Source organism: Convolutriloba macropyga, chromosome 7, assembly GCF_964194025.1.
Source record: "Convolutriloba macropyga chromosome 7, txConMacr16.3, whole genome shotgun sequence".
NCBI classification, from domain to species: domain Eukaryota; kingdom Metazoa; phylum Xenacoelomorpha; order Acoela; family Convolutidae; genus Convolutriloba; species Convolutriloba macropyga.
Window position 1 is genome coordinate 13275668 of NC_134474.1, and position 23532 is coordinate 13299199.

The 23532-nt window shown below is 35.2% G+C and overlaps 1 protein-coding gene across 1 annotated transcript in view; it reads right to left on the reverse strand.

Annotated features, from left to right (window-relative positions):
• LOC142342107 (uncharacterized) overlaps positions 1 to 22525 on the reverse strand; it is a 30848-nt gene extending 8323 nt beyond the window's left edge. Inside the window, exons 1-4 of the mRNA XM_075393293.1 lie at positions 22372 to 22525; positions 8211 to 8311; positions 3593 to 3795; positions 3142 to 3319 (exon numbers count right to left, since the gene is read on the reverse strand). Coding sequence (XP_075249408.1) covers positions 3142 to 3319; positions 3593 to 3795; positions 8211 to 8311; positions 22372 to 22395 — 506 coding nt within the window. The 5' untranslated portion in view covers positions 22396 to 22525. The remainder of the gene's footprint in view (positions 1 to 3141; positions 3320 to 3592; positions 3796 to 8210; positions 8312 to 22371) is intronic.
• Positions 22526 to 23532: the final 1007 nt, after the last annotated feature.

Sequence of the window (23532 nt, forward strand, 5' to 3'; positions counted from 1 at the left end):
AATGTTGAAAACCAAACCATTGTTACTAGAAGCTATACAGTGCCCAATTATCAAACCATAAAGGAGATTCCCAGGCCCCTGAAGCTGGAAAAAGACAAAAATTTTCAAAAAACTTGCAAAAAAATTGCAAAAATTATTATCATTTTGCGTGTTTGTGTTTGTAGTACCAAAACATATAGCTCATAAAATGGTCATAACTTAGTCTCGCAAAAAGCATTCATCAATTTTTAAAAACTTCAACCTAAGACTAATCAAAAACAAAATCACAAAAAACAAGAAAAATTACACCATATTGAGTCCAAAAACACCTAAAAATGATCTTTTAACCTTAAATTGAGGCCATCCCAGCAGCTGCACCACTCTAAGCACTTGAAGGACTACTAACATCCACTTTGGGCCTCTAATGAAACTTATTGCCCACTGGGCTTTACCTGTTTATCCTGTTTAGAAAGATCAAAGTCATTGAAAAATGTGTAAAAATATCTTTAAAAAAAACACAGCGCCCCAATACAACTCAAACTCTTTCAATTGTAAAAACATAGCTGGCAGATTGCCAGAAAATAGCCGCAATAGCTTCGTAGATCTGCAGTCTCAAAAAAACAGTAAAAAAGACAGACCAAAAAAACTCGTCTTTTCATTGAAGGCTGATATGTTATATTTTGATTAAAAATCTGTATAAGTTTTTGCTGCCTCTATTAGCTGCTCTCTAATAACCTTCATTTAGACTGACACACACACCCATTTGACCTTATCTCTTTGAATTAAAGTAAAAAAAAGTCAATTTCAAAGTGAGGAAGTCATTTTTGAGAGTGAGGTAAGTCAAGTGTGACCAAAAATTTAATCACGCGCATGAACAAAAAAACTCGCTCCACAAAGAGCGAAAAATGACGTCACTTATGCAATTCAGTTGAAATTGCATGAGCAAATGAACAAAAAGTGGCTGTGACGTCATATGGTCGTAATAAAAATCATGACGACGAAAACATAGCCGGCAGATTGCCGGAATAGCTGCGAAATAGACCTGCGTGCCATATAATAGAGATGGAAACAGATATAAAGACAATTATGAAGATCTAAATTGACAAAAAAATTGACGCCGCTCAAAAAACTAGGTAAAAAACATTCAGCGATAAATTAATAAAGCTTGTTAAAATTCATTCCGCAGAAACCTCTTATTAGGGACCTTTACTGCACAAATGAGTTCCTTTGTCCTTAAACAAATTCAATTTAAACTTAAGTTTTAAAGTGCAAAAGTCATTTTATTGAGTGAGGTAAGTCACGTATGATCAAAATCTAATCACGCAAATAACCTAAAAAGTTTTGCTAAAGCGAGCAAGAAATGACGTCACGCGCGCAAATGCCGTTAGTGAGAGGAAGAAGTCATTCAGAAAATTTGACTTTTTCAGCTTTGCTGTGTGACCAAATGTAAAACGAAAAAAGAGCGTCAGACGACGAAACGAAAAAAAAACCAAGAGCACCGCAATATAGCTTCGCTCAGCTTACAGCTTCGCAGCTATAATAAAAAAAGAAACCAAGAGAAGGCCAATAATATCCCCAGCTATCGCTGTGCGGCTATTAAAAAATAGGAGCGCTATAATAGCCAGCTGAGAAGATGAGGGCGGCTATTAAACAACTGTAAAAATGTTTTGAACATCATTCGAGAGCATTTAACGTTTAACATTAGTAGTAATAGTGCAACAGGTTTTTAAAACATGATCTTTCAGCTTAACATTGTCTTCAGGAGCAACAGCTGCTAATTACGACAAAACCTTCACGTTAACATAAAAATTTCAAAAAAGAGGGCGCAATTGAAAACTCCGAAACTCTATTCTTAACCTATAAACAAGCCGCCGTTTGTCTAACCGATGAAAAAGCGAAACGAGCAAAAAAAATGAGCAAGAACGGAGTGCATTATGAGCTCTCAAAAATTTATCTTTCCCATTCACACAAATCTTCTTGCTGACGTGAACACTCTGCCCGATCGCTTTACATTTGTTATGGTCGAGCACTAGCAGGCATGCGATGTGAATCATACCATGGACTTCATTTTGGCTAGATTGAAACAAGTTGAGGTGTTTCCCATTATAGCCCCCCCCCCCGTTCAGTGGTCAGATAACCTATAGCCCCTCAATCATGGTAAATATACCATAATGTGGGGCTATAATGCGCTTACAGCCCCTCAATCGTGGTAAATTAACCATATTTTTATAGAGGCTATAATGGGAAAGACCCACAAGTTGATATTGTCCGGAAACGCAAGATCTGATAGGATGAAGTCTCCATCAACGACTTCACTTATACAAAGCCGGGAGAACTTCATCGACGGGCACGCAAAAAAGATTGGGTGCTGTCACCTCTTTTTTTAATAAACAGGTGTAAGAGCACTTCAAAAGAAAAGTCAAATCGTTCAAAAACTCAACCCGGCAAAAAAAATTGCATAGACCGACTGATAGGACGCCAATGATACAAACTAGGTTATAAATGCATCAAAAAATTCGAAGACATTCTCTAATCTAGCAAACTATGCACACATTAAAGGGTTTAACATGAGTTTTACAAAAAAAAACTAATGTTAACATGCAACTTCCCAATAAACTGTTTTCGTCAAAAATGCCAATCTTCCCAACTTTCTTGAAAAAAAAAAATGTGATAAATCTGGTGGGGGACGGGGTGGGGTAATGACTGTGGTAAACTCCAGAGACTAAGAACCGCAGTAGCAACAAATCACGAAATGCAAAAACAAATCACATTTTGAGACAACTTTCTTTTTAATGAATAATTAACTATGGTTGAATGAGCATTAGATGGAGGAAGACGTGATCACATTGTGACTTCATTACAACTTGTTTTTCTTGGATGGAGCTTATCATCTTTACATTGGGGTATCTGGTTTAAGTTAACGCTGCGTATTTTTCTACTTCAATGCTACAGCTGAGAACTAGTGTAAGTGATCAGTGTTGGACATATTTTGGTCGAATTTTTAATAAAAGTTGGAGATATATTGCGTCAAAAACTGAATTTATATTTCGTACAACTAGGGGGGGGGGGGTGCTAATTGCTACAAACTTTGCTTGAGAGCGATTAAAAAGAAGCAGAAAATGCTCTGAACATTTGACACGAGAAGCAGAAAATGGTACTAACAAGTATCTCGACTCCTCTTGCTCTCTTCCATCAGCAACATTCCACTCCCTCCTCAGATCTCTCACTTCAGATGAAATATCCTCAGAATTTGAACTTAGTTTCTGAACGAGTGACTCCATCCGATCCAAGCGAAAATCGATCTGTTTGATCCGATCGTCAAATTGCTCCAGCACTACCTCTAAAAATTGTAGAATAATTGATCGCTACAGGAATTATATTTAAAATAATCTTTTTCTTCCACTATAATGCGAAAAAACGGTATGATAAAAGGAGACTTTTTTAATATTAATTGAACACTCAAATGTTGATTAACCTTCGCCTTCTTTTTTCGCCTTCTTTTTTCGCCTTCTTTATTTCATTAACAGAGGTATCTAATCTAACAAACCAAATGGCACATTTTGCATCAAACAGATCGCATTTGCTAATATTGACAATACCTGTTAGTAATTACCTGAAACATTGAAACTTTGAAACGAGTGATTCATCAGCATATTCTGAATTATCTCCAAATCAGCGGTACTCAATTTCGTTTCACTGGACTGATCAACTTCCGTTGTCTGGATACCATCCAACACTTTGCTGGCATCTTCAACGTGATCATCTTTACCCTGTCCGGCTGTGAACTCTTTGAGAGCCAATCGATAAGCCACAAGACTAAAATCAATTTCGTTTCTAAGGAAAAATTCTTGCATGGACAATTTTTCCGTGGTCTTATTGTTGTAAACCAACTTTTTCATTAGTCGGTGTATTTTCAGGAATGGCTAGGGCCGCGTAATAGGCCGTTGCAATGACTGAACGTCAAATTTAAGGAAAATTTGAAGAAATAAGGAGATATTCGAACTACATTTCCACCACTAATTTCAATTTTTTCTTCAACATTTCTGTTGTTACATGAGCGAAAAAAATACCTATTCGACTCCATTCAACTCCAACACAACCTTCTTTTCGGAAAGACTGTAAATAGTAGGGATCTAATTCGAACCTTTTCTTTATTTTCCTGATTGCAAATTCAGGAAATATAGCCAGGTCCGTTAAATAATTACATGTTCTCCAATAATTTGATTGGATTTAAAATTATGTGCTAACATATGTTTGAATGTTAAACTATATGTCGCTACCCTTCCATCGCATGGTGATTTGTTCCCACTTCAAATGCTTTTTGTTCCATGATTTACCATTCGATTAAATTCAGTTTTTGCGGTTTTAAATGTTTGGTGCCTTTGCTTCGCTGAAATTTTGTTTTTTTTTGCTGATTTCATAAACGTTTTTGAAGTTCCCCATGGCTACCGATATTTGAATTTTCGGATCTATTCTGTTTTTATGACCCCCAGTTACAAATTATATGTTGTTATACAGCACGTTCCTATGTAAGAAAATAGCAAATGCGCCTGGGGGTCATAAAAAATTTATGCTAACTAAGCTGGGGGGGGGGGGGGGGGGGGTCGGTCGTACTTTCCCTACAGGTCCTCTACAGTGGTCGGTCGTACTTTCCCCGCATATGACAGACTTGGGTACTCCAACTAAGCTGGCGAAAAAAACAGATATTTTTAATTCGAAATTAAATTCCTTTGAAATACACTATGGTACCAAAAAGCTACGTACAGCATGATTTCTGCTTTTAAAGCATGATTCGTGCTTCATAAGCATGATTTGCGACAAGGCGTGAAAAAGGTGTGAAATTTAGAAGTTTTAAGAGATATTTCATTCTCACTTTCTCTGCTTAAACAGAAAAGATGGTTAAACCGCTTGGTTCTTATACCGTTTGCCAAGTGGTTACGCTAAGAGATGTCGGATTTTCATGGTCTAAAATACAAAAGCAACCCAAATTAAAATCAAGATCCAGTGCACAGTATGCATACAACCGTTACCTGAAAAACAACAGTTTCGAGGCCCAAAAATCGAGCGGAAGACCCCCCAAATTGTCAAAAAAAATCAAAAAAGTTAGTTGCCGATGTTTTGAAAGATCCCAAAACCTCACTGGAGCGAACTCGTGTGGCTCATAACGCTCAATTTCCAGAGGTACAGTTAGACGAATTCTCAAAAAATATGGCGTTTTTTCAAGAAATGCTGCAAAAAAAGTCAGTTTGAAGAAGAAAAGCAAGTGTTTTCGTTCAAAATGGTGTATCAATATGCTCAAGAAGCCGTTCTCTTTCTGGCAGAATGTGGTTTTTACTGATGAAACAAGGGTGCGCATCTCCAGCGACGGAAACGTTAGAGTTTTTCGAAGAAATGGAACAAGATTTCTTGAAAACACAAAAAATTTGAGTTCGGACAAACGATCACTTATGTTTTGGGGTGCAATACGATCAGATGGACGGAAATTGCTTTTTAAGTGTCCAAACAAGCTAAACGCTGTCGGTTATTTGGAAATTTTGAAAATTTACGAAGAAAAAATGCATTTCCTGGACCTTTCAGCAAGATAATGCTCCTGTGCATAAATCGAAGATTATCGGCAATTTCCTCCAAGAAAACGAGTGGGAGGTACTGGAATGGCCAGCATACAGTCCAGATCTGAATCCTATTGAAAATTTATGGGCGATTTTGAAGCAGCAATTACGAAAACAGACAGTTTTTTGGGAAAATTTAGAAAAAGTGTACGAAATTTGGAATGAAATTGACGCAGACGTCGAGAGAAACCTGTATGAAAACTATACAAACCGTCTACTAGACGTTAAAAAAGCTAAAGGTGTAATGACGCGTTATTAGAGAACTAATTTGAACTCAAAATGTTTTATTATTTGTTGTTTCTATTGCCTTTTTAAAAATCTTTAGGTGTACGTAAATTTTTGGTACCATAGTGTAGATCCGACCGTACAATTTGACCTGAAAACTAGTAGTCTTATTTTCAACATAGTTGAAAAATTATTTAATACCTCACCAAATACAGCAAGCGAAAATATCGGTTACCATTATGCTTTAAACAACGCTAAATTGATATTCGACTGTCAAGTCTAAATCTATCCCAATTCCAAGATATTGGCACCTTTGTAATGGTTTTATAAGATTTTCGAATTGGATGTCTTTCCCGTTTTCTTTTCCATTAGAGAAATAAGAGCGATATTTTATCCACAGTCAATGTGAGTGATTTTCACTAGAATAGCTATGTTTTGAGGACATTTTCAATTTCTTCTAAGCATCGTCAACATTGATTCATATTGATGTCATCTATTATTTTGTCTCACATAAAAACCAATGGTCCTAGAACTGTGCTCTGTGGGACACCATGTTTGATTCCAATTTTATCCATACACACCAAGCCAATTTTAACAGATTGCATTTTAGACTTCGCATTTGAAAATTGCCGCTTTTTCAGAAACATTTTCCGTGGAATTGATTTATAAGACTTTGCACTTTCCATATTTTTCTATTATCGATTCTCTGAAGTAGAGAACAGCATCTGTTGACTTTTTGTTCTGCTTTTCTATTTAATAGTTCGCTTTCGATGAGATAAATCATTATTTGCACAAGAATGAGCCATTGAAACACTGTAGTAAAAGACTATAGCAGATGTTGGCCGTGAACTTGATAAAAACAGTTGTTTTAAGTATATTTTTGAAACATTAGGGAAAACATTATTTTGAATCCATTCGTTGAAAACAAATTGTAGGTGCATTCCAATAGCATATTTTCCAGCTTTAATAGCACAATCATTATGATAACTAAGATTTTTTATCTAGATTATCAATCGGTTTATGTATATACTTTAGTTTGACAAAAACAAAAACTAAAATTCGTAAAAATGTGGTGACTCTTTTTATTAGCCAAGGAAATTACTTTTCCTCTGAAAAAACATCTCTGAAATTTGATATTATGCATGGCTGTTGGCTTTCTGAGCAATCAGTTTACATCCATCTTTATCACGTTGATATGGCGTTATTGAAGCCTTGCTTTCCTAATTTCTTTGAGAATGAAGCTCCATTTTTGAATTGACGATTCACAAGCGTTAAAAAAAAATTGAACAAAATTTTGTCTTGCAAAATTTTTAGTTCCCTATTCAACAGTTTTTAGCTGCTTAGTGTCTCAATATTTTGGGTGAGTTATTGCGACTAGAATAATTGTATCCACCTTCGTTCGAGAGCAACTGGGAATATTTTGAAAACTTAAGTGAAGTTTTACCATTTTTAATTAAAAATTAAAGGCGATGCATGAATACCGCGATTTGAAAAATCGATAGAAAAGAAGAATAACCTGTCTGTATCTTTTTCCCGATTGATTCACCAAATTTTTTGTTTTCATCAGACTAAGTGAATATCATAATTAGTTTTTACATTGATAACGTTTTCTAAAACCTGATGAGGGATGTCTATCCGTAGCGTGAATTTTCTCAAACGTTCATACTCCTTTTCATCCCCATTTATTTAACATCTCTATTTAATCTAGCATTTAACTGTTAATTGTACCAATTATGTTAAGAACTTTGAATCAAGTGGAAAATGTGCTCAAAAGCTGAACCAAGCAAAAATTTACCAAATTAAACTAACTTTATCGAAATTTCATAACGCAAAACCTCTCGAGAGTCAAAAGCTGAAATCCTCGAATTAGACTACCCCGATTTCAAACAGTATATATGATTATAAGCTTCCACTCACAGCTTTGCATAGTAAATACATCGATCGATCTAAATTGACTGGAAGCACAAAATAGCACTAGTCCCCAAGCTATAACCCGTACAATTTAACTTTTTCGCCCAAGGTAAGAAGACAATTCGCCCACCACACCATGCGAAAAAAAAATTATATTCGTAAGTGCTTTAGATGCATGCAGAAAATTTGCATTCCATTTGACAATTATTCGACAGGAAACCTTGACGAAAACGGGGCGGGACTAGGATGCGGTCCAACATACACAATACCTTAGCACAAATTTTCGGCGTTATTGGCGTAACAGAACAAACCCAAAAGACGAAGGATAAAATCCTCTCGGTTCGTAGTTCACAATTATATTGTCCCTTTCCCTTTCAAACAAGTCGTGACTTAAGATTTGAAAGAAAACCTAGGCCAATGATGCGCAAACAGCCGCAACTGGTTTTGAGGGGTATCATATTTCTTCAGCAAATAGTAACTTGTTACCTAGTAATGATGGAGACCGCAAGAGATAGAGTGAAAACAATCAGGGCCAGCACGAAACATTGGCAAAAACGAGGTTCCGACCGCTTTCCAGCTGCCTCGGGCTAAAACATACGTCAACATGATCCAATGTTCTACATGATGATAAACACGTCTGAAAGACCTGGAATTTTAGCAGTACACCTAAATGAAGCATATCCGGCAATTTGCCGGAAAACAATCCCCATTGTTTCCCATAACACAAATTGGTATTGAACGAACAGAAAAACAATGATGAAGATTGATTCTTGTATAAAAATGTTTTTGTACAAGAATCAATCTTTATCATTGTTTTTCTGTTCGTTCAACGCCAGTTTGTGTTAAGAAACAGAAAAAATCTTTAATTGTAAAAACAAAAAAACTCCTTAATTGAAAGATTTGAACAAATTCATAACTCGACAATTAAAATTTAACAGCAACATTAAAGTAAGACAGTCAACAAAGCCTATGACCCTATAAACGCAAAATTTAAAACCAAAAAAATCGAAACTTTCTCTTTCCAAGATTTATTGTTCTAAGAATCCCTAAAATAACAACATTTTACGAAAATATTGAAACTATGAGTCCTTAAAATGAGTAAATATTACAACAAACTTGTGGTAATCAATCACAGATAAAACAAAAAATAGGCAAAACTGAGGAAAATAGGCAAAAGATAAAAACTTTGATAACCATTGATAGCCACATAATGTTATAAAACTCAAATTCATAAAATACAATTGTGCAGTTCTAATTGGAAAAAAGGACAGTGTAACTACAAATGGAGGCAAGATTCACAAACTCACATAAATCTTTTTTTAAATGAAAACATCAATGAATCAAAACGTTAGCTAAAAATTGGAACCAATAAGCTGACTAAAATTAGGCCACACTAGAAGGCCAAAAATAATTCAATGGCTGTTTTTGAGACTGAGCAACAAGACCATAAGAAAAACGAGAAATCAAAAATTAAAAAAAGACCAACTATCGCGGCCAATCAGATTCATCTATCGTTCATTAGCAACCGGTGGAACCTCCCGTTAAGGAAATTAAAGTGATTAAAAAAACAACAAAAATAATAAACCAAAATTAAGAAACAAACGAAAACCGTAAAAATCAACAAAAAGCTGACTAAAAACTGAAACGATTAATTCGATTATTAAGGCATCCTTAGCAGCTCATTAGACTTGTCATTAGGGAGACTAATAGATAGGGCAACCAATTAAGATACAAAAAAACTCCTGAGCCTCAACAATTCGATAGTATTTCTTGAAAAGAAAAAACAACCGACTAACGTCGGGCGAACTGCTCTCAAATGACCAGTTGGCTTCGTCAGTAGCTAGCCACGGTATAGAGGGGCTAGCTTTAGCTTAAATTAATGGGCATGAGATGAGCGCACCGGGGGTGCACCGAAGGGCTGTTGGGGGGGGGGGGGCAAGTGGGATGCGGGGCAACAACGCCGGGGGGGGGGGCAACGGTGGGAGGGCTGTTTTTGGCTTCACGGCGCCCCTACGGCCTGAACGTTGTACAGTGATGGTGATTGGCGTGAGGTGAGGGTAAAAGACAACATCACGCCACATTAGAGCAGCCGAAGTGCGGCATCAACACAAGAGTTAAGGAAAGAGTGAGAGTTCGAGTGAGACATAAAACGTGAACGATAAAAAGGAAAGAAAGCCCTACCAACAGAGAGAGTTCAGAATATTTTTCTATGAAGAAATTCGACTCGGCAACTTCTGATTTTCTAGCCTTCTCAGTAAATAAATCATAGAAAAATAAAAGTGCAAAAACTCAAAGACAAATTTCTAGATTTTGCAATAAGAAAAGTTCAAAACCGTTTTTTGTCTCTGGAGTTCTGGCAGGTAACTCATCTGCATGGCTTAACTCAAACAATTATGACGAGCATTTCCAGCTTGCACAGGATAATTAGGAGCATAAACAATTTTAAACCGAAGTATGTTTAAGAACACTCGAAAAAAAGACAAAAACAAGAGAAACGAACAATTTGGTGGTCAAAAAATTCAAAAGCGACCTTTTCAGCTTCAATTTGAAAGTTCCCAGCATTTTCAGTAAATTCAACACAATGAAAATCACAAAAATCAAGTCATCTGAGGTTCTCTATTGCAACTAAAATCCTGCCGGGATTCAACTGGTTATTCCGTTTCAAAAGCCAGAAGTCATCAGACAAAAGCGTCAAATAATGTTTAAAAAAATCTTTTTTCTGTTGTAAAACCAAAAAAACAAAAAAACTACCTTAATTGAAATCCAAAGATTTGAACAGATTCATAACTCGAAAATTAAATTTTTACAGCAACATCAAAGTAAGACAGTCAACAAAGCCCATGACCCTATAAAGGCAAAAGAAATTCAAAACCGAAAAAAGTCGAAAATTTCTCTTTCCAAGACTTATGGTTCTAAGAAACCCCAAGATAAAAACAATTTTAAAAAACATATTGACACTATTCGTCCTTAAAATGAGTAAATAATCCATCAAGTTTGTGGGAATCAATCACAGATAACAAAAATAGACAAAACTGAGGAAAATAACCAAAAAAACAAAAACTTTGATAACCACTAACGCCACACATAGAGAACCTCATAACTAAACGCCAAATCCTTTAGACACATCATGTTATAAAACTCAAATTCATTTAAAAAAATTGCAGTTCTAATTGGAAAAAGGGACAGTATAACTACAAATGGAGCCAAGATTCACGAACTCACATAAACTTTAAAAAAATTTTAACTGAAATCCTCATTGGATGAAAACGTTAGCTAAAAGTTGCAGCCAATAAGCTGACTAAAATTAGGTTACACTAGAAGGCCAAAAATAATTCAATGTTCCTTTTTGAGACTGAGCGACAAGACCATAAGGAAAACGACAAAATCGATTGTTACTAACTATTGCGGCCTATCGATTTCCTCTATAAGTCGTTAGCAACCAGTGGAATCTCTCGTTAAGGAGATTAAAGTGATTAAAAGAGCAACAAAAATACTAAACAAACTCAAAAAATAAAAAAAAAACATTTTTTGAAAAAAAAGAGTAACATTTAAAAAAACTTAACTAAAAACTGAAACGACTAAATCTATTTTTAGGCATCCTTAGCAAATCATGAGACTTGTCATTAAGGTGACTAATAGATAAGACAACCAATTGAGATGACAAACCAATTGAGATGACAACCAAACCACAAAATGTCGATAGTATCTCATGAAAAGAAAATAACCCACTAACGTCGGGCGAATAGTTCTCAAGCTTCCGGCCAGGCGTTTGCTTTGTCAGTAGCTAGCCACGGTATAGTGAGGCCAGCTCTAGCTTAAGTGAATGGGCATGAGGTGAGCGCAGCGGGGGTGCACCGAAGGGCTGATGAGGGGGCAAGTTTGGTGGGGGCAACGGCGGGAGGACTGTTTTTGGCTGCACTGCGCCCAAACAGCGTACAGAGCTGAGGATTGGCGTGAGGTGAGGGCAACAAATGATAACATCACGCCACATGACAGCAGCTGAAGTTCGGCATCAACACAAGGAGAGAGAGTGAGAGTTCAAGTGTGAGATGTGAACGATAAAAAGAAGGAAAGAAATCCCTACCAACAGAGAGAGTTCAGAATATTTTTCTATGAAGAAATTCGACTCGGCAACTTCTGATTTTCTAGCCTTCTCAGTAAATAAATCATAGAAAAATAAAAGTGCAAAAATTCAAAGACAAATTTCTAGATTTTGCAATAAGAAAAGTTCAAAACCGTTTTTTGTCTCTGGAGTTCTGTCAGGTAACTCATCTGCATGGCTTAACTCAAACAATTATGACGAGCATTTCCAGCTTGCACAGGATAATTAGGAGCATAAACAATTTAAACCGAAGTATGTTTAAGAACACTCGAAAAAAAGACAAAAACAAGAGAAACGAACAATTTGGTGGTCAAAAAATTCAAAAGCGACCTTTTCAGCTTCAATTTGAAAGTTCCCAGCATTTTCAGTAAATTCAACACAATGAAAATCACAAAAATCAAGTCATCTGAGGTTCTCTATTGCAACTAAAATCCTGCCGGGATTCAACTGGTTATTCCGTTTCAAAAGCCAGAAGTCATCAGACAAAAGCGTCAAATAATGTTTAAAAAAATCTTTTTTCAGTTGTAAAACCAAAAAAACAAAAAAACTACCTTAATTGAAATCCAAAGATTTGAACAGATTCATAACTCGAAAATTAAATTTTTACAGCAACATCAAAGTAAGACAGTCAACAAAGCCCATGACCCTATAAAGGCAAAAGAAATTCAAAACCGAAAAAAGTCGAAAATTTCTCTTTCCAAGACTTATGGTTCTAAGAAACCCCAAGATAAAAACAATTTTAAAAAACATATTGACACTATTCGTCCTTAAAATGAGTAAATAATCCATCAAGTTTGTGGGAATCAATCACAGATAACAAAAATAGACAAAACTGAGGAAAATAACCAAAAAAAAACAAAAACTTTGATAACCACTAACGCCACACATAGAGAACCTCATAACTAAACGCCAAATCCTTTAGACACATCATGTTATAAAACTCAAATTCATTTAAAAAAAATTGCAGTTCTAATTGGAAAAAGGGACAGTATAACTACAAATGGAGCCAAGATTCACGAACTCACATAAACTTTAAAAAAATTTTAACTGAAATCCTCATTGGATGAAAACGTTAGCTAAAAGTTGCAGCCAATAAGCTGACTAAAATTAGGTTACACTAGAAGGCCAAAAATAATTCAATGTTCCTTTTTGAGACTGAGCGACAAGACCATAAGGAAAACGACAAAATCGATTGTTACTAACTATTGCGGCCTATCGATTTCCTCTATAAGTCGTTAGCAACCAGTGGAATCTCTCGTTAAGGAGATTAAAGTGATTAAAAGAGCAACAAAAATACTAAACAAACTCAAAAAATAAAAAAAAACATTTTTTGAAAAAAAAGAGTAACATTTAAAAAAACTTAACTAAAAACTGAAACGACTAAATCTATTTTTAGGCATCCTTAGCAAATCATGAGACTTGTCATTAAGGTGACTAATAGATAAGACAACCAATTGAGATGACAAACCAATTGAGATGACAACCAAACCACAAAATGTCGATAGTATCTCATGAAAAGAAAATAACCCACTAACGTCGGGCGAATAGTTCTCAAGCTTCCGGCCAGGCGTTTGCTTTGTCAGTAGCTAGCCACGGTATAGTGAGGCCAGCTCTAGCTTAAGTGAATGGGCATGAGGTGAGCGCAGCGGGGGTGCACCGAAGGGCTGATGAGGGGGCAAGTTTGGTGGGGGCAACGGCGGGAGGACTGTTTTTGGCTGCACTGCGCCCAAACAGCGTACAGAGCTGAGGATTGGCGTGAGGTGAGGGCAACAAATGATAACATCACGCCACATGACAGCAGCTGAAGTTCGGCATCAACACAAGGAGAGAGAGTGAGAGTTCAAGTGTGAGATGTGAACGATAAAAAGAAGGAAAGAAATCCCTACCAACAGAGAGAGTTCAGAATATTTTTCTATGAAGAAATTCGACTCGGCAACTTCTGATTTTCTAGCCTTCTCAGTAAATAAATCATAGAAAAATAAAAGTGCAAAAATTCAAAGACAAATTTCTAGATTTTGCAATAAGAAAAGTTCAAAACCGTTTTTTGTCTCTGGAGTTCTGTCAGGTAACTCATCTGCATGGCTTAACTCAAACAATTATGACGAGCATTTCCAGCTTGCACAGGATAATTAGGAGCATAAACAATTTTAAACCGAAGTATGTTTAAGAACACTCGAAAAAAAGACAAAAACAAGAGAAACGAACAATTTGGTGGTCAAAAAATTCAAAAGCGACCTTTTCAGCTTCAATTTGAAAGTTCCCAGCATTTTCAGTAAATTCAACACAATGAAAATCACAAAAATCAAGTCATCTGAGGTTCTCTATTGCAACTAAAATCCTGCCGGGATTCAACTGGTTATTCCGTTTCAAAAGCCAGAAGTCATCAGACAAAAGCGTCAAATAATGTTTAAAAAAATCTTTTTTCAGTTGTAAAACCAAAAAAACAAAAAAACTACCTTAATTGAAATCCAAAGATTTGAACAGATTCATAACTCGAAAATTAAATTTTTACAGCAACATCAAAGTAAGACAGTCAACAAAGCCCATGACCCTATAAAGGCAAAAGAAATTCAAAACCGAAAAAAGTCGAAAATTTCTCTTTCCAAGACTTATGGTTCTAAGAAACCCCAAGATAAAAACAATTTTAAAAAACATATTGACACTATTCGTCCTTAAAATGAGTAAATAATCCATCAAGTTTGTGGGAATCAATCACAGATAACAAAAATAGACAAAACTGAGGAAAATAACCAAAAAAAAACAAAAACTTTGATAACCACTAACGCCACACATAGAGAACCTCATAACTAAACGCCAAATCCTTTAGACACATCATGTTATAAAACTCAAATTCATTTAAAAAAAATTGCAGTTCTAATTGGAAAAAGGGACAGTATAACTACAAATGGAGCCAAGATTCACGAACTCACATAAACTTTAAAAAAATTTTAACTGAAATCCTCATTGGATGAAAACGTTAGCTAAAAGTTGCAGCCAATAAGCTGACTAAAATTAGGTTACACTAGAAGGCCAAAAATAATTCAATGTTCCTTTTTGAGACTGAGCGACAAGACCATAAGGAAAACGACAAAATCGATTGTTACTAACTATTGCGGCCTATCGATTTCCTCTATAAGTCGTTAGCAACCAGTGGAATCTCTCGTTAAGGAGATTAAAGTGATTAAAAGAGCAACAAAAATACTAAACAAACTCAAAAAATAAAAAAAAAACATTTTTTGAAAAAAAAGAGTAACATTTAAAAAAACTTAACTAAAAACTGAAACGACTAAATCTATTTTTAGGCATCCTTAGCAAATCATGAGACTTGTCATTAAGGTGACTAATAGATAAGACAACCAATTGAGATGACAAACCAATTGAGATGACAACCAAACCACAAAATGTCGATAGTATCTCATGAAAAGAAAATAACCCACTAACGTCGGGCGAATAGTTCTCAAGCTTCCGGCCAGGCGTTTGCTTTGTCAGTAGCTAGCCACGGTATAGTGAGGCCAGCTCTAGCTTAAGTGAATGGGCATGAGGTGAGCGCAGCGGGGGTGCACCGAAGGGCTGATGAGGGGGCAAGTTTGGTGGGGGCAACGGCGGGAGGACTGTTTTTGGCTGCACTGCGCCCAAACAGCGTACAGAGCTGAGGATTGGCGTGAGGTGAGGGCAACAAATGATAACATCACGCCACATGACAGCAGCTGAAGTTCGGCATCAACACAAGGAGAGAGAGTGAGAGTTCAAGTGTGAGATGTGAACGATAAAAAGAAGGAAAGAAATCCCTACCAACAGAGAGAGTTCAGAATATTTTTCTATGAAGAAATTCGACTCGGCAACTTCTGATTTTCTAGCCTTCTCAGTAAATAAATCATAGAAAAATAAAAGTGCAAAAATTCAAAGACAAATTTCTAGATTTTGCAATAAGAAAAGTTCAAAACCGTTTTTTGTCTCTGGAGTTCTGTCAGGTAACTCATCTGCATGGCTTAACTCAAACAATTATGACGAGCATTTCCAGCTTGCACAGGATAATTAGGAGCATAAACAATTTTAAACCGAAGTATGTTTAAGAACACTCGAAAAAAAGACAAAAACAAGAGAAACGAACAATTTGGTGGTCAAAAAATTCAAAAGCGACCTTTTCAGCTTCAATTTGAAAGTTCCCAGCATTTTCAGTAAATTCAACACAATGAAAATCACAAAAATCAAGTCATCTGAGGTTCTCTATTGCAACTAAAATCCTGCCGGGATTCAACTGGTTATTCCGTTTCAAAAGCCAGAAGTCATCAGACAAAAGCGTCAAATAATGTTTAAAAAAAATCTTTTTTCAGTTGTAAAACCAAAAAAAAACAAAAAAACTACCTTAATTGAAATCCAAAGATTTGAACAGATTCATAACTCGAAAATTAAATTTTTACAGCAACATCAAAGTAAGACAGTCAACAAAGCCCATGACCCTATAAAGGCAAAAGAAATTCAAAACCGAAAAAAGTCGAAAATTTCTCTTTCCAAGACTTATGGTTCTAAGAAACCCCAAGATAAAAACAATTTTAAAAAACATATTGACACTATTCGTCCTTAAAATGAGTAAATAATCCATCAAGTTTGTGGGAATCAATCACAGATAACAAAAATAGACAAAACTGAGGAAAATAACCAAAAAAAAACAAAAACTTTGATAACCACTAACGCCACACATAGAGAACCTCATAACTAAACGCCAAATCCTTTAGACACATCATGTTATAAAACTCAAATTCATTTAAAAAAAATTGCAGTTCTAATTGGAAAAAGGGACAGTATAACTACAAATGGAGCCAAGATTCACGAACTCACATAAACTTTAAAAAAATTTTAACTGAAATCCTCATTGGATGAAAACGTTAGCTAAAAGTTGCAGCCAATAAGCTGACTAAAATTAGGTTACACTAGAAGGCCAAAAATAATTCAATGTTCCTTTTTGAGACTGAGCGACAAGACCATAAGGAAAACGACAAAATCGATTGTTACTAACTATTGCGGCCTATCGATTTCCTCTATAAGTCGTTAGCAACCAGTGGAATCTCTCGTTAAGGAGATTAAAGTGATTAAAAGAGCAACAAAAATACTAAACAAACTCCAAAAATAAAAAAAAACATTTTTTGAAAAAAAAGAGTAACATTTAAAAAAACTTAACTAAAAACTGAAACGACTAAATCTATTTTTAGGCATCCTTAGCAAATCATGAGACTTGTCATTAAGGTGACTAATAGATAAGACAACCAATTGAGATGACAAACCAATTGAGATGACAACCAAACCACAAAATGTCGATAGTATCTCATGAAAAGAAAATAACCCACTAACGTCGGGCGAATAGTTCTCAAGCTTCCGGCCAGGCGTTTGCTTTGTCAGTAGCTAGCCACGGTATAGTGAGGCCAGCTCTAGCTTAAGTGAATGGGCATGAGGTGAGCGCAGCGGGGGTGCACCGAAGGGCTGATGAGGGGGCAAGTTTGGTGGGGGCAACGGCGGGAGGACTGTTTTTGGCTGCACTGCGCCCAAACAGCGTACAGAGCTGAGGATTGGCGTGAGGTGAGGGCAACAAATGATAACATCACGCCACATGACAGCAGCTGAAGTTCGGCATCAACACAAGGAGAGAGAGTGAGAGTTCAAGTGTGAGATGTGAACGATAAAAAGAAGGAAAGAAATCCCAACCGACAGAGAGAGCTAGGAATATTTTCCAAGATGCGATCCGACTCAGCAACTTCTGGTTTTCTAGCCTTCTCAGGAATTAAACCAAAGAAAAACTGAAGAGTGCAATATTTGAAAAAAAAATTCGCAAAAAAAAAGTTCACAGCCGTTTTTTTGTCTCTGGAGTTCCATCGGGTAACTCATCTGCATGACTTAGATTTTCATTGGCCAATAATGATCTTTAAACTCTCAAACGATCGTAAAATTTTAACAAATTTTAACTTTAAGAAAAATTTTGCATCAAACTTTAAGAAAAATTTTGCAAAAACTGTAGTCATTAAGATATTTCTAACCATTCTCTTAACTCTAGAAACCCATCAGCAGCTTATTATCAAACCTTGGAGGACGTCCCTGGGCCCCTGGTGCCAGAAAAAAACAATCAAAAACATTCAAAAAAACTTGAAAAAATTGCAAATATTTTTTTTGAATTGCTTAAATTAGTGATATTAAAATCTTGAAAAACATTCCATTCAACTAACTTATTATTAAACACAAACGGAGATTTTCTGATACTTGAGGCTAAAAAAACCTAAATAAGGACAATGTCAAAAAATTAAAAAAAAATGCCATTTTTTTCAAAGAAATGCTAAAAGTCGTGATGTTAAAATCTTGAAAAACATTCCATTACATCTGGAAACTATACAGTAACCTATTACCAAACACTGGAGGAGGGAGGTTACTTGACTCTTGATGCCACAGAAACCTACAAAATGACAAAAACATTTAAACTTGAAAAATATTACAAAGTTTAACATAGCGACAGATTGCCGGAATAGCTGCAAAAAAATACACTTGCGTGCAATATAATAGAGACAGAAAGAGATAGAGATATAAGGTGAGAAAGGTATCGACGCTGTCTAAAAAGCTAAGTAAAAATTATTCAGCGATAAATTAAGAAAGCTTATTAAAATTCATTGCGCAGAAGCCCTTTCATTGGGCACCTTTATTACTTATGAGTTCATTTAACCTCGATTTAATTCAAAGTAAACTAAGGTTTTAAAGTGCAACGTTCATTTTATTCAGTGAGGTAAGTCACGTATTATCAAAATCTAATCAGACAAACTTTCTATATCGTGAGAAATGACGTCGCGCGCTCAAAAGCCGTTAGTGAGAGGAAGAAGTAATTCAGAAATTTTGACTTCTACAGCTTTGCTTTGTGAACAAAAAGAAACCGAAAGAGAGCGTCAGACGACAAAAAAACAAGGACTTCGCAATATAGCTCCGCTCAGCTTACAGCTTCGCAGCGTTAAAAAAATTGCTAAAAGTTGTGATATTAAAGAGTTGAAAACTAATACAATTTTTTCAGTAAATTATTATCAAACCCAAAAGAAGGTTTTCTGGCCCTTGGGTCTGAAAAACTTGAATAATGACAATACATGTCAAAAAATTGCAAGTTTTTTTTTAAAAAATGCTAAAATTCGTGATGTTAAAATGTAGAAAACCATTCCATTATCACCAGAATCTAGGCAATAACCTATTATTAAACCCTAGAGGATGTTCCTTTACACCTATGGCTCAAAAAACTCACCATGACAAAAATTTCCAAAAAATTTGAAAAAAAATTGAAAATTAGTATAAATTTGGGTATTTTTGTTTGGATTACCACGACACATAGCTCTTAAAATGGTCATAAAAAGTACTTGTGTCTTGCAAAAGTCAATATAAACTTTAACCAGCCTCGATTTTAGACTGGTCCAAGAAAAAATTCAAAAAATGATTGCAACATTTTGGGCTCAAAAAGGCTAAAAATGACCTTTTAACCTTAAACCACGGCCTTCCCAATATCTTTACCATGCTAAGCACTTGAAGGACTACTAAACGCGGCTAAACGCTTTTAATGAAATTTAATGCCCGCTGGGCGCTACCTGTTTATCCCATGGGCGCTACCTGGACGAAATGGGCCAAGCGAAAAATTGCATTAAAAAAAAGACCAACAGGACTAATATAATTTCTACAAACCTCGTTTGACAACATTTAACAAGTAATTAACAGTTAGCTTTGAACTAAAACAATAAAATCAATAAACAATATTAGCATTCTACGAGACCGGTCCCTAATGACACTAAACAATAACACAAAATTACATACTATCAAAACTAAAAAAAAATCATTAAAAAAATGTGAAATTGAATAGCGTCAAATTCATGAAAACCACTAGCATTATACTCCAACACTTAATTAGGTTCATTAAATTTTCTGCTAGTTCAGTCAATCTCTCAAAACGCGGCAGGGAACATTGAACCACAATTAAAATGCAAAGAACAAAAATAACGGGGAAAAATGTGTATAATGTACTTCAGTAACAATTGCCATGTTCAGTCTTCATGTGTCGCTTCGTAGTATCAAAACCTAACAGCTTTGAATTAGGAATTATCATACACAAATTTAGCTAGCATTAAATGAGAGGAAATAGGCAAAAAAATTGGGTAAAATTTTTTTTAATTTATGCGCTTTTCTTCAACTCAAAACGAAATCCGTCAAATTGAAGGACCACCAAAACTGTCAGAATTACTTATTTTAATCCTACAACTCCCCAAAAAGCAATAAAATTGAATATGAAACCAAAATTTGCTGAAAAAATTTAAATTTTAAAGACGCAAAATGTCAAAAAAAAATAACTGAAAAATGAATCCAGAAGAGTAATATTTCATTTATTATTATTATTGGTTTAAGCACTATTCACATACCCAAATGAGCTTTACAAAAGATTTCATAGACTAAAATTTTTTTGGCTTCTTTCTGGAGGCGTTTTCGTTTGGTAGGTTTTATTCGTGAGGGACTGCAAAACTGAATGATTTTTTTCCCAAAGCGGTCTTCATAGATGGAGTTTAAAAGTTGTAAATGTAATGAGATCTTGTCATTCACGCCTACTTTTCTCGCTCTGTCTCAAAAATGCGGCATCGACAGAAAACCATTCTCCCATCTGTCTGCTCTTCAATCCATTCAACTCTCTGACCTAAATACTTACATGCGGCATTGAATTTGACATCCTATTTTAAGTACACCAAAAAAATATCGGTCAAAACATGTCCAGAAGAATTCCAGAAACCAATCCAAGGGGAAAACTGACAATCCTTACTGACATACTGAACATCCAACTCAAAAACACTAACCATTTCGAACCAAAAACAGGAAAATGAACAATGGAGAAGTATCTAACCAAAAAAGGTGGTAAATCAACGGATTAAAATCTGTTTTTTACGTTGCAACTTCAAAACAACTATTCGCAAAATACCATGCGACAAGGCTAGCTGTCGTTTATTAAACGACTACCACTTAATGGGAAAACCAACAAAAATATTTCATGCAGAGAAAACGAGAGTTCAGGGAAAGGAAATGAAGGACAATAAAATGATAATCTATAAAATTTGCAAAATTTAGCTAACAGTTATTCACAAATTGTTAAAGAAAACTACTTCCCAGCCATCATTTTTATATAAAAAACTTTTACATCTTGCAGATTTCCATTAAACAACAGGAAAATGTCAAGAGCAAAAAAAAAGAAAAAATTAGAAATTTGTACTATTTATTTCATTGAAGAGAAACCCTGTCGTAGCAAATATAAGCAAAAAATGTTCAAAAATCGGTCAATATTTGCTCAAAATTACTGAATTATCTTTGACAAAGACCCCTAAAATCAAAATCGAATTATTCAAAAGTCAACCAAAGAAACCAGGAAAACTTACTTGAACAATTTACTTTTCAAATCCTATTATAATTTGTTAAAACGCTTTTAAAAATAACTTGAATAACTAAAAAAATTGAAAATATGATGACTTGAAAAAAAAAATACAAAGGCAAATAAAACCAAAAACAGTTCTATTTAGCAAATAGAGTATTGAAAAACTCACAGGACAATAGGCACGTCATAAAGTGCTAAGAAAAATCTGTAAAATTAAAAAACACGAAAAATTAAGAAAAATAGGTTTAAATGTCTCAATTTTTGGCCATTTTTCCTCAACAACAACGTTTCATGCCAAGAAGACTGTAATCAATTGGTATCTAAAAACTCCGTAAGTTATAAGCGTCTAGTCAAGTCCCACGTAAATCAGTAAAACAACACAATAAGCCAAAAATTGCTAAAATTCAACTAAAAACAGCAAAATAGATGAAAAACCTCCAAACTAGCTTAAACACGTACCAATAACCAAGAATCTTCGAACCACTATCAAAACAATCCTTAAACTAATACAATATAATAGCCAAACCTCGCAACCAAAAAATCTGAAAAAAACTGCTTTTTTCAAAATTCTCGCTGTAAAGAAAAAGAGCCCTTTGAAAAAAAAACCATCCACTCTTCAATTGCGTTGAGCACCCAAGCCACTCCAAACTTTTTCACGTGCTTCATTTGCTGCTTCGAAATTCACTCCAATAAAATTGATTAAAAAAACACTTCTCCAACACTCTTCGAGTCGCAAAAAGACGCTCTATACATACTCCTATCGAGTCGTAAAAAAAACACAGCACCCCAATACAATTCAAATTATTTGAACTGTAAAAAAAACAAAAATAGGAGCAAAATATTAGCTGGGACGATGAGGGCGGCTAATAAGGACCAACAGACTAACATAATTGCTGCAATCTTCGTTTGAGAACAATTGATGGAATGATTTAGAATCGATATTTATATATTCCGTTTCTCTAAACCAAATGTCAACTCGTATACCGGGAAGACCATTTAATAAATGACAAAAAAGACTAACAGGGAAAAATTAATAGCTACAACTTTAGGGAGGGGGGTAAATAACAATCGATTCGGGGAAACAATTTGCGGACGTGAAGGAAATACCGTCTAATTCGTCTACTCACCGATGATAAATAAATTCCGTCCATAAAGAAACGTTAGACAAATAGCAGACCGAAAGCCGCAAACTACAAATCACTCCGCATGTTGTGACCCTATTCAGTTCACCGCTTCAAGATCCAAACTGGCAGACAAATACATAGTCACTAAACTGAAACAACGAAATGTTAAATCATTTTATCGTCTCGGTATACAATCTTTGAAGCTTTAGACTTAGCATCATGACATCTCTTTAACGAAAATAAAGGCACAATTTAAAAGAATAAGTCCTCTGCTTGAATAGATCAGAATGAATCTTCAACAACTGTTTCCCAATTTATTTGTCGTTGCTGAGCGATGTTCATGTGCCAGTTGTAGCTTCCAATGACACAGAAACGTCCAGAAAAAGGGGACGACAACGCTATTACGTGGATGCACACTATTGATCTTTAACTAGTAAATGTTCATAAATAATAAAGTTCATTAAGTGAGTTCAGAAGTCATTTTTTTGAGTGAGGTAAGCACGCAATTGACCTAAAAGCAGAACAAACGACGTCACGTACACAAAATTTAACTGCAAAGCATTAGTCACTGAAATTGAAAAATTCGATTCCAAGAAGTCAGGTCGCAACAATCTTCAATGGAGACGACGAACTAAAAAACATAGCAGGGCAAAAGTCCTGACGTACAAATCAAAGAATTTTCATTGGCAAAGCAAAAAACTAGACCAAGGACAGACTGAAATAATTGGGAAAACCATTTCTAAACAAAAATCAGGTCAAAAAACAAAAATCAGAAAATCAATTTCAAAATGCCGCATTTGTAAAACAAACCATTAGCAACAAATGGAAATTTAGTTTAAACAAAACAAAACTAGGCCTAGAAATAACGGGTCTTTCCCATTATAGCCCCCCCCCCAGAAAATTATAGCCCCCCAAAAATCAAGTTATAGCATACAATTAAATTCATCATTTATGCTTACAATTGTTGGTTACAATTTTAATGGGCAAGCCCATTTATGTTTCCCATTTATGTTTGCAGGTTTCTACAATTTTCATTAAGTTCATAGGAGCCATTTCGTATTATCTCTGTAGCAGCTGAAATGCGGTTATGAGAAGTCAACTAAAATCAATTAAAATGGGCAAGCCCATGTCATCATCCGGCGGCTCGCTTACAATGATTTCTGA